Source organism: Orycteropus afer, unplaced genomic scaffold (genome assembly GCF_000298275.1).
Source record: "Orycteropus afer afer isolate SDZICR_OR568_19922 unplaced genomic scaffold, OryAfe1.0 scaffold00032, whole genome shotgun sequence".
In the NCBI taxonomy this organism is placed as follows: domain Eukaryota; kingdom Metazoa; phylum Chordata; class Mammalia; order Tubulidentata; family Orycteropodidae; genus Orycteropus; species Orycteropus afer.
The window spans coordinates 16,579,653-16,593,387 of record NW_006921619.1 but is presented as its reverse complement, the minus strand read 5'-3'; the positions used below and the strand labels follow the sequence as shown (position 1 = coordinate 16,593,387).

Genomic DNA, 13,735 nt, shown 5'->3' with positions numbered 1-13,735 from the left:
CATCCTCACTTTCAGCAAGCAAAGTTGTATCGTCTGCATATCTCAGGTTGTTAATGATTCTTCCTCCAATCCTGATACCATGTTATGCTGTAAAAGATCTTAAAGTGGTAAGCGGCAAAGATGTCACTTTGAGGACTAAGGTACGCTTGACTTAAGTCATACTGTTTTCAGTCACCTCACATGCTTTTGAAAGCTGGACAGTGAATAAAGAGCACTGAAGAATTGATGCATTTGATTTAGGGTGTTGGTGAAGAGTATTGACTATAACACTGACTGCCAGAAGAACATAAAATTTTTTCTTATAGGAAGTGTAGTCACAATGCTTATTAGAAGAGAAGGTGGTAAGACTTTGTTTTACATACTTTGGACATGTTAATCCTGTGAAGGACATTATTCTTGGTAAAGCAGAGGATCAGCAAAAAATAAGACTCCCAGTGAGATGGATTTTTACGGTGGCTGCAACAATGCGTCTCAAGCACAGCAATGATTGTGAGGCTGGCACAGGAGTCAGCAGTGTTTTCTTCTATTGCACACAGGGTTGCTATGAGTCGGACCCGACTTGACAGCACCTAACAAAGTGATTTTTCAGTTGTCTGAATTTTGTTTTCTAGTGAGTTCCTCAAAAAGAATTCATGGAAATAATATCCCCAGAATTTTAAGTGTAGATAACTTTGTACTGGAAATAAGTTTTACTGAATATAAAATCATTGACTTGTGCTTTCTTTTCTTGGTATCTTATGTTACTTCATTTTCTTTTCTCATGAATGACTGCTATTGAAAAGCCTGATGATAATTTAATTTTCCTTACCTGATAAATCAATTGCTCCTTTTGTCTAGGATCCCAGAGAGTTTCTTGTCATTTTCTTTTTAAATTCTAGTAATTTAACTTGAATATGTCTTGAAATTGGTTGTTGTGGGTTAATATGCTCAGGTATGCAATGTGCTTATTCTATATATAGTTTCAAAATATTTTAATAACTTTAAGAATGTTACTTTGAAGGATAACTTTTAGTATCTGATTGGTGCTTTTGCTTTGATTTTCCTTCTTCAGGGACTTCCTTTATCCATATAAGAGATTGTCTATCCTTATCTTCAGATTTATTATTTTCTTTCAAAACTTTTCTATGTCTTTCATTTATAACTTTATCTCATTCTTCATGTATTTTATGCCTTTCTTCATTTCTTCTATTTTTTTCCCATACTTCATTGCGAAAAATTTCAAACAGTCATTCAAAGAATACTCATACACTCACTATCTATATACTACTTAACATTTCAGTACAATTGCTTTATCATATATCTATTGATTACCCATCCCTCCATTTATATATGAATTTTGATTATTTTTTGATTCATTACAAGGTAAACCACAGACATCAGTATATATTTTTCCTAAAACACTTCTTGAATATCATTAACTAGGAATCTATTATCTGTTTATGGTTCTCTTTTTGTTTTTGCAATAACGTTTACACACAATGCACAAATCTTAAGTGTACTATTTTCTGAGTTTTGAAAAATGAACACTATACATAACCCAAAACCCAGTTCAGATATACACTATATGACCATTGCTCCAGAAAGCTCCCTTATATTCTTTCCCAGTCAAATTCCACCCTCCTCCATTAAAAGCAACCCCATTCTATTCTATTTTCTTTTTTTTTTTCCTACCACAGCTTAGTTTTGCCTGTGTCTACATTATGGTAAATCCTACTGAACATATTATATGAACTTGAAAAGAATGTGTACTCTGTAGTTGCTGGGTGTACTGTTCTAAAATTATCAGTTAGGTCAAAGTGGCTGATAGCATTATTCATCTCTTTTATGTATCATGAAGTTTTTTTTTTAATCTGGGTGTGTTATCAATTGCTTAGAAACAGAAGTTAAAATTTTCAACTATTATTGTACAATTGTTTATTTCTCCATTTAATATTGCTATATCTTATTTCATGCATTTTGAAGCTTTGTTATTAGGCACATAGACATTTTTTATTATCATGTCTTCCTACTGATAACATGAATGCTCCTTAGAAGTCCTTGGGTGGTGCAAACAGTTTGTGCTAGACTCCTTAACCTAAAGGGTGGTGGTTTGAACTAACCCAGAGATACTGTGAAGAAAGGCCTAGGGATGTGCTACCATTAACATTCCAGCCTATGGAACAGTTCTACTCTGTATCATATGGGGTCACTATGACTCAGAATTAACTAGATGGCAAAGGATGTTTTGCGGTAATAGTCATTGCCTTACCATCTACTTTATCTGATGTTTTTATAGCCACTCTAGTCTTCTTATGTTTATTCATCATTTATATTTGAATTTAAGACATTTTCTCCCTTTGACCTTCCATTAATCTTAAGGTATTGTCTATGGTATTTACTTGCTGTTATATTATCATTATGTTATTCTTCTCCATATATTTTCCTTTTTCTAATTTTTAAAATGAGTTCACATTGATATTTTTTGTTGCTCATTTTTATAGGAAACTAGTTTTATATTTCCCTGAACTTTAAAATATGGCAGGATTTTCTAACTAAACAGAGTTCCCTCCTCAAAACTTGAGATTACTGAGCTCTTTCTTTCCCCTCTAATTTCACTCAATCCTTCTCTTCTTACCTCTTTATTGGCATTATCCTGCTTAATTTTTATTCAACTCTCAGTAGTTTCTTCTCAATATGGCTGGTCATTTTCCAGAATTTTTATGTCTTGGAACTTTATCTGCTGTAACCCTTCAGAACTTCTTACCACGGATCTCTGTACTCACTCTCTTTTAGAGATCAAAACCTGTCCCTACTTCAGATGTTGTTCTCAAACTAGCTCACCATACTTTTCAGAGAGTACTTGCTGGCTATTTAAGGGTTCTCTTGTTCTCAAGTCTGCAGAGACCACATTGCTTCTTTATTCTCCCTTCTCTACAGACACTAATTAAAAATGTTGCTGTTGAGTAGATCCCAACTGATAGCAACCCCATACGACAGAGTATAACTGACCCACAGGGCTTCCAAGGCTGTACATCTTTAAGGATGTGGACTGCCACTTCTCCTGTGGCATGGCTAGTGGTTTAAACCATTGACATTTTGGTTAGCAACCAAGTTCTTAACCTCTGCATCAAAAGCCTTACAGACACTGATAGCATATGTGTTTAAGGCCGTGGGTTTGTTCCTTCGACTCTTCTGAAAACTGTTCTTCTGAATAACTTATCACTGAGGTTTTTTTGGTTTTTTTTTTTAAGTGTTGACCGTGGGATTTTGGCTTTGCTTTATGTGCAGATTCAAAGAGATCGAAAGCTGTGCTGTTGCCACAAATGCCAGCTTCCGACAAACTGATTTTTAATTAACACTTGCCAAATCCCCCAGATGTGGAGGAGACCAAAAATGGGCTACTGAAAACACACATAAGAAATAAAATATAGTACTGACTAATTAGGGAATTGAAATTCATCATAGGAATTAGCAGCTTTTGATTTTACTAAGCAGTAAATAAAAGCGGGCAGCATTTATCAAAATGTATTGCATAGGAAGTTAATAAAAATAACAGAACTGTTATTGCAGGGAACTTAATTTTGGAAATGGCAGATTGAGGCAAAATACACCATTTCCCATTAAAGTGGTACAAATTAATCAAATGGTGAAAGATTTGTATAAAGCTATTAGGGAAGAAGCCCTGGTAGCATAATGCCTAAGGCACTTGACTGCTAACCAGAAGGCTGGCGGTTCAAACCCACCAGCCACTCCTCGGAAGGAAGGTTGGACAATCTACTTCCATAGTGATAGCACCTCAGAAACCCAAGGAGGGGTCGCTATGAGTCGGGTCCAACTTGACAGCCCATAACAACAACAACATTAAGGAAGAAATCAGAAAATATTAGGAAAAAGTCTCATTTTCTATATTTAACTAAAAAAGTATTATAGCCATTTTAGAGAGGGCAAAATGTCCTCTGGTTTGCTTACCTTATACCAAGTGACAGTAGGTTTAACATTGGAAGGAAAAAATCCATCTACATTAGGACAAGTGATCTTCTGAAGAGTATGTTCTAGATACAGTCTATGAACTGGGAGTTTCATGGGGGATCTGAAGCATCTGTCCTTTTGAACAACTTCCAGGGGAAATGCAACTTTGCTGCAATAAGTAGTGTTCCTGAAAAGAGAAATACCAAAATGAATGGGCAGTCTCATTTGCATTTGGTTTAACATACCAACCATATTAACATGATTTAAGTGAAGTCATGCTATGTACTGAGACTCCATTTATATGTGTAAGTTCATGTAAGAATCAAATGGTGAAGCTATTTCCTGTAGCAACTGGCATCACAGAATTTAAAATGACACAATTATTATTAATGTAATAATATATATATTTTTAAAGATATGTTCCCAAATGTACATATATATTTTACACTAGAAACATATTCAGGAACAATCAAGTGTTGACAAAACTATGGTGAGAATGGCATATTTACTCATTGCTTATAATGGTATAAACAACCCTTAACCAAAATCCAAAAACACAACACTTAGAGGGGAAAAAAAAAAATGTTGCCAAAGTCCACTCCTTCCACTCACCAAAAAAAAAAAAGTCTTAGAATTTGACATAGTAATTCTATTTTTGAAAACTTTTTCAAATGCTAGAAGCATAAAAAGAGGGAATAGAAAGATAGCTCATGATAGAAAAATATCCGTCACAGTGTTGCTTCAGCAAAGAAAGCACTGGAATAAAGAAAAACGTCTACCAAAAGGAACACTCTAATTAAAATTATGGTACAATCATTCCAAGTTGTAAGAACGTATTGAAAAAAATCAAGCTTAAATGCCAAAAATAAACAAACACACATATGAAGCAACTTAGGAGAGCTAGGGAGTTGTATTTATGCTATAATCTTTGCACAGGCTGTCTGCCTTGAGAGCTCTTTTTCCCTCACCATCCCACTTTTCACATAGAGGTCTTCTATGTCTTCTTCTACCCATCCCATTTCTAAATTAGCCTCACTTCTCCTTCCATACCCTAAGTGCCCAGCATTTTTTCTTCATTTAATTTATCAAAGTTCAAAATTACATGTTTGCATTATGACTTAATAATATATATTCTCTGCAAAATGTTAAGTCCACAAAGGTAGGGCCATATATGTTTTTATATTCCTTTTGTCTAGTACACTATCTAAAACATCTAGGAAGTATTGAGTAAATATTTATCAATGAATGGAATGCATGTGGCACTTGTGTCTACATACAGGAAAATAAGGGGACATAGACCAATAACTATAACTGATTTTCTAAAGTGATGGGATAATGGCTCATTCATTCTCCCTAATTTCTCTCTAGGGAGCCAAATACATAGCAGGTGCTTAATGACTAATGAATCAAGACTAAATATAATGGAAGCAATGGGAGAGGCAGTCCCCAAGATAGGGTGAGGGGAGTTTAACTAAAATTGACTTGGGAAAATGGTAGGAAAATGACAAAGGGGAGAAGCAGGAATAATCTCTGCCCACAAATAACGAAAGATCTACCAAGTAGATGGATTCTACAGGTGGAAGTTAAACAAGTAAATGTCAGCTTAATATAAGGATACATTTTCTGATTTTAAAATATGGTGATCAATAGTTGGACTGACTTCTCCAGTTCCAAAAGTCAAAGAGAATCTGGATTGAACTTAACAGGGATATTAGAGCAAGAATACAAGTAGTAAAACACTAAAAGATGAACCTAACTCTAGTTCGTAAAAACATCTAAGCCTATGATTCCAAAGGTTCACTTTAAGGTCATTCTCTAAGAATCACCCCAGGACAATGGGATGCTTCAATTGCTTTGGGGATCTGGAAGATAGGTATGCAGATAAACAAATGACAGAAGTGACAAATTGGAAATTGGTAACTAATATTAAAGGTGTAAGCAGCTCTGGTGGTGCGGTGGTTAAGGCATCTTGCTGCTAACCAAAAGGTCAGTGGTTTTAACCCACCAAATGCTCTGTGGAAAAAAGATGAGGCAATCTGCTTCCATAAAGATTTATAGCCTTGGAAATCCAATGGCAGTCTCCATGAGTCAAAATCAACTCGAAGGCAGCGTGTTTGATTTTGTTTTGGTTTATTAAAGGTATATTCAGGCCTTAATAGTTGTGTAATTTGTTCCTATAGAGACTAAGGTTATGCAGCAAGCCACTGCTGATCTCTTCCCAGGTACTTGCTGATGTTCACCTGGGAAATGTTAAAAGGATTAACAACCTTCTAAGATGAAAATGAGCTCAAAAGAACTTGTAAACCAACACTCTCACTGCATAGAAATACATACCAAAGCTCAGATGTGGGCCTGATTTTCCTAAGGTTACCCAACTAAGTAATGGCAGAGCTGGGACAATGGCCTCGTTTTTCTATTCTCAGCTAGTGTTCTTTCTACCACCAAAACCGAAACCAAACTCACTGCCATTGAGTTGATTCAGACTCATAGAGACCTTATCAGAGTAGAACTTCCCCATAGGGTTTCCAAGGCTATAAATCTTTAGGGAAGCTGACTGCCTTATCTTTGTCTCATGGAGAACCTGGTGGGTTCAAACCACTAACCTTACAGTTAGCAGCTGAAAGTTTAAACCACTGTACTAACAAACTCCCTTCTTTCCACTACAGTGTGTTTTTCTCTTTCTTACCAGAGTGTTGTTATTGTTGTTAGGTGCCGTAGAGTCGGCCCCGACTCATAGTGACCCCTGTCCTTGGGTTTCCGAGGCAGTATCACTACAGAAGTAGATTGCCCAACCTTCCTTCCAAGGAGTGGCTGGTGGGTTAGAACCACCAGCCTTCTGGTTAGCAGTCAAGTGCCTTAGGCACTACACTACCAAAGCTCCTATACCAGACTGTACCAGGGCATAAATAAGGACACATGAGTATTCCACCCCCCTTGGAATCTCACACATTAGTGTAGAGTTCACTCCAATCAAATTAAGTGCCAGGTGAAAGCCTCATAAGAGCCTTCAGTGTTTACATGGAGCCTTGAGGGCTCAGTAATCCAAACACCTAAGACTGAGAAGCGGTCCTTTTTTATACATTCACAATGCAATGGAAATTTATGAAAATTCCCGATCAGAGAACAATTAACATCCATGAGAGAAAAGGAGCATTCAGGAGAATGGATAGGATTGTCTACTGAATACTAGTAAACTGTGTGGAAAAAAATAATTCATAACTCAGATGGGAGTTCAGAAAACAAAATAACCTGACAGCTAAAAGGGGATCTTGGATAAAAAGCAGCCAAATAACTATACCTTGAAATGGTTATTCCTTGGAAGGGCCTTATGTTTATGATTTTTTGGAGCAAGAACATGAATATGTTATATTAATATATATTAATGAAATATATATTGATTATAGATATATTTATGAATAAAATACAAAATCTACATGAATCTTGAAGAAAAGTGGACTTCAAAGACATTTTGCAGTAAAAGTGGGCTGCTTTGCATTATCTTCTTAGATTTCCAGGGATATGGCATTCACTTGCTTCTTCTCTTAATGGAATTTTGGTGGAGAATTGTTGTTCGTGTTAGGGTAACAACCTGCCCATATATCTCCCATCATAACTACCTAAAGTAAAGGCCTTGGGCCCATAACATTCTGAAAAGGAGGCTGGGAATTAAGTCACATTTTCTCTCAGTTCCTTCTCCCTATTGGAGAAGCCTTCCCCATGTTCTAGACACACAGTAACTTTCTCTGTCTCTAGAATATGTGTGGGCACCATATGGCACCTGGCCAATCCCACTATTGTATCTGTTCCTCTCAGGGAGGGAAGTAGGTCTCTTAGCCTACTGCACGAGAGGGGATACACAGGAAATCTTCCTCCATTCTGCATGCATCCTATGTGTGTGGGGGGATCGTGTTGGCCATGGGAGACCAGTAACTACTAGTGAAGCTGATCTTGCTCTGTCTCTTCTTTCTTCTCTATGTGATTACCTATGCACTAGTACAGCATGTGTGGTCTGTGTCTTTTTTGGTGAATTCTAACCCTGATACAACAATGCTAAATTCATTTGCTGTTTCAGAAATACTCTTTATTTATAAAGGCATCCTCAGTCTCTACTCTGGGCTAAGCACTTTGTAACATGCCAAGAGCAACATGTATGAATGGGCTCTACTCCCTGTTGTGCCCTGCCCATTGTTTAGGGAATTAGATCTTTCAGGTGAAGTAGAAATGTAGTCAGGTTTCAACATCAGGGCAAGGGACCCAACAAAAGAGGCTCCACCTTTATACTACCTGGATATGGGCCAGTGTCTGAAAAGGAACTACCTCTGTAGAACATTCTTGGGCCAGCCATGTTTTTCTCTGCACACCTCCTCCAGGGCACATCATCTAAGTGATAAAGGTGGTGTGAACTCTTTCTTACTGCTTTCTCCCTTTCCCTCCCCAACTTTATGACACATACTCCTTTGAATAAAAGACCAAGAATTCAGGGAAAAGATAAAGTCATTGCTGGGAATTAGAATACCTTAACATGCAGGTATAGTTGCCTGTGTCATTGAGGAGGGTGGGCCGGAACCAGAGCACATCTTTCTCCTTAATAATGCGGTTCTCAGGGAGGCGGAAGTTAATTGGTTCCTCAAGGTCACGATCCTGCCCTGTCCAATACCAGATCAGGGTAAGGCCAGCTGAATGGGCTGTGCTGTAGTTATACTTCAAGAAGTGCTCAAAGAGTGGGCACTTGATGCGAGCTGGCTCATCTTCAAATACTTGGATCTGCCTCATGGTATCCAGTCCCCAGTCATCGCAGCGTTCTGAAACAATCAGAAAGAAAGAGAGGGCAGATGAGTCACCTCATAGTTACAGGCTTCTAGAGAACATACCTTCTGCTTGGGATGCCAGTCTTTTCCAGGATTCCTTCTTTGGTCATCTTCAGTGCCCCCCCCCCAAAAAAAAAAAAACTCAATGCCTTTGAATTAATTCTGATTCATGATGGCCTCATGTGCTACCAAGTAAAACTGTTCCACAGGGTTTTTCTTCACTGTAATCTTAAGAAGCAGATCATGAGGCCTTTCTTCTGTAGTACTACAGGGGTGGGTTTGAATTCCCAACTTTTAGGTTAGTACTGGACTGCAAACTGCTTGCTCCCCTCAGAGACCTCATCTTCAACTGTTGTTGTCTGCCCGCAAGTCCATTCTGACTCAGTGAGACCCTGTAGGACTGAGTAGAACAGCCTCCCCCTAATAAATGTAAACAATAGGTACCTGTGGTGTGAGGAAATGACTTCTTTCCCTTCCTTTATTGATTTTTGAATATCTCTTGGATAAAGATTTGATCGAATAGTTTGATCCTGTTGAATCTTACAAGGTATGAGGGAGGATCTCACCCAGAAAGGAAGGTATGTGTTTTTTCACTCCTCTGGGAACCGAAGAGATTCTAAAGAGGAAACTGTAATTGAAAAGACATCTCAAGTAGATGGAAAAAAAGATTGCCAATTCTCCTTAGGTCTCCAGATTTTTCATCTAGACTGTCATTGTCCAATAGATATATATATGTGAGCCACATATGTCATTTTAAATGTCCTAGTTGTTGTTGTTGTTATTTGCCGTCGAGTCGCCCCCGACTCATAGCGACCCCTCCTTGGGTTTCCGAGGCAGTATCACTACGGAAGTAGGATTGCCCAACCTTCCTTCCGAGGAGTGGCTGGTGGGTTTGAACCACCAGCCTTCTGGTTAGCAGTCAAGTGCTTTAGCCACTATGCTACCAGAGCTCCCTAAATGTCGTAGTAGCCCAGTAAAAAAGTGAAAAAGTGAAAAGTAAAAAAGTGAAAGGCAGGTAAACTTAACTTCAATAATATTTTATTTAACCAAGTATACACAAAATATCTCAGAATATTAATGAACTATTTGACTTTCGTTCCTTTTTCTTTTTTTGTACTAATCCTTCAAAAGTCAGTGTATTTTACATTGCTAGTATGTTTCAATTTGGACTAACCATGTGTGTCTTCTGACTACTTTGATGGGTCCTGAGACCACAGATCTCAAGTTAGGAGGTCTCAGTGATATCCACTGGAGATCAAAATTGCCAGAATTTCAATGACACAGAGGCAAATGAAATTTGTAATTGTTTTTACATTTTATTTTTTATAATGAAAAGTAGTAACTTATATATACAGGGAAAAGAAGGATAACAAGTGACTGTTTTTCTTACAGGTGATGTCTTTATTTAGGGCTCTAGATATAATCACATATGCAAGCAGAAAAGAGATCAGAGTCATAAAGTCTTTTGGGCCCCAAAGCAATCACTTTAAAATAATCTTCTATGTTCTCTGCATCCCTTAACATATGTACATACCTAGGTGTGTAAACATATTTTAATTATGTAATCCTTTTTATATTTAAGTTGGCTTATAAAAATTTCAATATAAATATAATAATTGAAAAAAAAGCCATGATTAGTATCATATTAAAAAAACAATACATTTAAAAATAAAATAGTTACAACATCTTTGAACCACATAAAATGGAAGTGGTTTTCCACACACCAGTCATCACCTACAAAATATTTAAATAAGTTTTAACAGCTGAAAATTCTATACTGTTCCATTTTTTTCTTCTTGAACTTGCATTAATTCCATTACCCCACATACCTTTTTAAGTTAATGGAATTTATATTTAATAGTCAAAAATTTGTTTTCATTATTTTATTTTTTCTGTTCAGTATATAATGCACAAGGAGATAAAATGATTTTTTTGTTCCAGAATACATTTTATTATGATTATCAGTATATACAATTTGAATGTATATTTAAAATTTTTATAAGTAATTATTAAATATGAAATTTCATTGGAAGTGTATCTTTTAATGATTTAGATTGGCTTTTTTTTTAATAAATGTGTTCAGGCATTAATTCAAAAATTTTGGATATATATGTGCACTGAGGAAATCTGTTCATAGCTGGGTTCAAAAGGAGTTTGATTATATCAAGCTGACTCAATTATACTCCTGCATTGTATGTTCAATTTATTTTTTATCACCAAAAATTATTTTTAATGGTCTTTTTGTTTTATTAGGTACCATCGAGTCAGCTCTGAGTCATAGCGACCCCTTGTATAAGAACGAAACTGCCTGGTCCTGTGCCAGCCTCACAGTCCTTGCATGCTGGAGCCCACAGTTGCAGCTGCTGTGTCAATCCATCTCACTGAGGGCCTTGTATCACTTGACAATTGTGGAAGACAGAGATTGCAAAAACAGCCCTAATTCTCACTTTTCCTTTTATCCACACCTTTGTATTGTGATGCTCTGAGTTCTCCATCAACAGAAGAGTCTTTTTCCCCACCCTGTGCTCTGGGGGAGTTCTAGTGGCCCTATGGTTAAGCACTGGGCTGCTAATCAAAAGGTCAGTGGCTGCTCTACAGGAGAAAGATAAGGCAGTCTGCTTCTGTAAAGATTTACAGCCTTGGAAACAATGTGGGTCAGTTCTACTCTGACCTATGGAGTCACTATCAGAATCAACTAGGTAGCAGTAGGTTAGATTTGGGTTTTATGATCTGAGCTTTCCTTGTGTCTCACACTTACCAAAAAAAAAAAAAGAAAATGCAGTAAAAGTGATGGTGTGCCAATTCCAAACCTAGGACTTAAAAGGCCTTGTGTGCTTTTTCTTTTTCTCTTGAAATGCTGCTACCACCATGTGAACACGCCCAGGAAAGGCTACTAAGGAAATAAGAGACCATGTGGAGGAGAACTGAGGCAACGACCCAAACTCCTGGTTCCAAGCCCAGGAAGCACAGCTGCCCGAAGATGCAAAACAACCCCGCTTAGGCAACTGATCCACCCTTGTATTAACAAGGCTGCCTACACAACCTACAACTCAAGAGTAAAATTACAAGTGTAGCAGATTTTTTAACAAATGTCATTGAAGTTAGTGTTTATCAGTTGTGTTGTTGTTGTTGTTAAGTGCCGTCGAGTCGTTTCCGACTCATAGCGACCCCATGCACAGCAGAACGAAACAGTTTATCAGTTAGGCAATATTATTATCACAGTGGATAGCTTGTGTTGTTGTTGTTGTTATGTGCCCTTGAGTCAGACCTGACTCATAGCGACCCCTCCTTGGGTTTCTGAGGCGGTATCACTAAGGAAGCAGAGTGCCCAACCTTCCCTCCAAGGAGTGGCTGGTGGGTTTGAACCACCAGACTTCTGGTTAGCAGTCAAGTGCCTTAAGGACTACGCTACCAGAGCTCCTGGATACCTTATAGAACAACTAAATTAGGAGCTACTTTAATTTTGATAAAGGAAAGAATTTGAAGCTTTCTGATTTGCAAAAGGATTTGTCACCTAAATAATTCATAAATTTATGGTAAGTTTAACAGGCTGGCTATTCCCAGACTCAACAAATCGACTGTTACAAGTACAGGTATAATGCCTGTTTGATCAACGTCTGACGTCATATATGTCTGTGATCCTGAAAGTTGCCCTCCCTCCCCCAGCAACCAGAAACGATTTATTAGGGACACTGTGCATGTGGAGCTGGATGGCCCTGCCTGTAATGGATCCTCTGGTGCTGGAAGAGCTGTAAGCTCCAAAAGAAGGCCTTGCCTCAGGCGCTGCAGGCAAAGGGCTTTTTGCCAGTGTGGGTCTACAAGTGATGGAAGGGGCAGCAGGTGCTGGAAGGGACAGCAGCTGCGGAAGGCCTCGCCACTTTTGTAGGGCTTCTTGACTGTGTGGATGAGCTGGAGCTCGATGTGTACGGAGCTCCATGTGAAGGCCTTGCCACACTGGCTGCAGGTGTACAGCTTCTGGCCCATGTGCTGCCACTGGTGCTGCACCACGTTGGAGCTCTGGATGAAGGCCTGGCCTCAATGGCCAAAATGGTAGATCTTTGGGCCAGTGTGGATGTGCAGGTGCTGGGTGGAGTACAAGCTGTGGCTGAAGGCCTTGCCACACTGGCCACAGTCCTAGGGCTTCTTGCCCATGTGGATACATTGGTGCTGGAGACAGACCAGCCACTGAAGTGCTTGCTGGACACATGGCAGGGGAAGAGTTTTTCACCCATATGAATGCACTGCTCCTTCAGCAGCAGTGAGTTATGCTTGCAGCTCTTGCCTCAGGTTTCACAGTGATACGGCTGGCCACCCTACACACTGCCCTCCAGGTCCCTGAAGCCCATGCCTAAGCCCAAGCCACTGCTCAGCTTGGCCCACTTGGGGCCACCACTAGTCCCCAGGCCGCTCTGCAGCAGGAGTGTCATGTGCCAGGGGCCCCTCTTCCGTGTGCAAGGTCCAGCCCCTGGTGGCTGGCCTGTGGGCAAGTCCAAATGACTTCAGGCCCAAAGCTATCACCGTACTTGGATTTTTGGGGAAGGTCCTTCAGCAGGCACTCAGCACCCCCGCATCCTGGCCTATCCTCGCCTCAGAAACATCTGGCTGGGGAGATGGTGAGGCCATCTCAGACTTTCATTCAGAATTGGGCCAGGGAGTGTTTTTGCTAGTCTCAACTTCCTGGACTTCAGACAGCACCTCCACCAGCTGTGGAGAGGGCTTCCGGACTAGAGTGGAGGGGTGTCATGATGATGATCATGGAAGTGAAGTAGGGCCTAGTGGTGATGGTGGGTTCCAGGATGTGGCCCCAGTGAAGAGACTGACAGGGGCAGAGCAGGAAGGGACTCCTGATGGTCTCCATCTTCCCTTAGCCTTCCTGAAGGTGTAAACCCTTGGGATCCCTATTTTCCCTGTCTGAATGGAGGTGTGGTCTCAGGGTAGAAGCCTCTATAACTTACAGGGCTGCAGACCCTTAATTTGAG

At 39.2% G+C, this 13,735-nt stretch overlaps 1 protein-coding gene across 1 annotated transcript in view; it reads right to left on the bottom strand.

Annotated features, from left to right (window-relative positions):
- The window catches only part of LOC103192922 (interleukin 1 receptor accessory protein), a 67,564-nt gene extending 54,824 nt beyond the window's left edge, over nucleotides 1–12,740 (bottom strand). The window contains exons 1-4 of the mRNA XM_042780288.1: nucleotides 12,477–12,740; nucleotides 9,948–9,975; nucleotides 8,465–8,750; nucleotides 3,949–4,135 (exon numbers count right to left, since the gene is read on the bottom strand). Of these exons, the coding sequence (XP_042636222.1) occupies nucleotides 3,949–4,135; nucleotides 8,465–8,750; nucleotides 9,948–9,975; nucleotides 12,477–12,740 (765 nt within the window). The remainder of the gene's footprint in view (nucleotides 1–3,948; nucleotides 4,136–8,464; nucleotides 8,751–9,947; nucleotides 9,976–12,476) is intronic.
- Nucleotides 12,741–13,735: the final 995 nt, after the last annotated feature.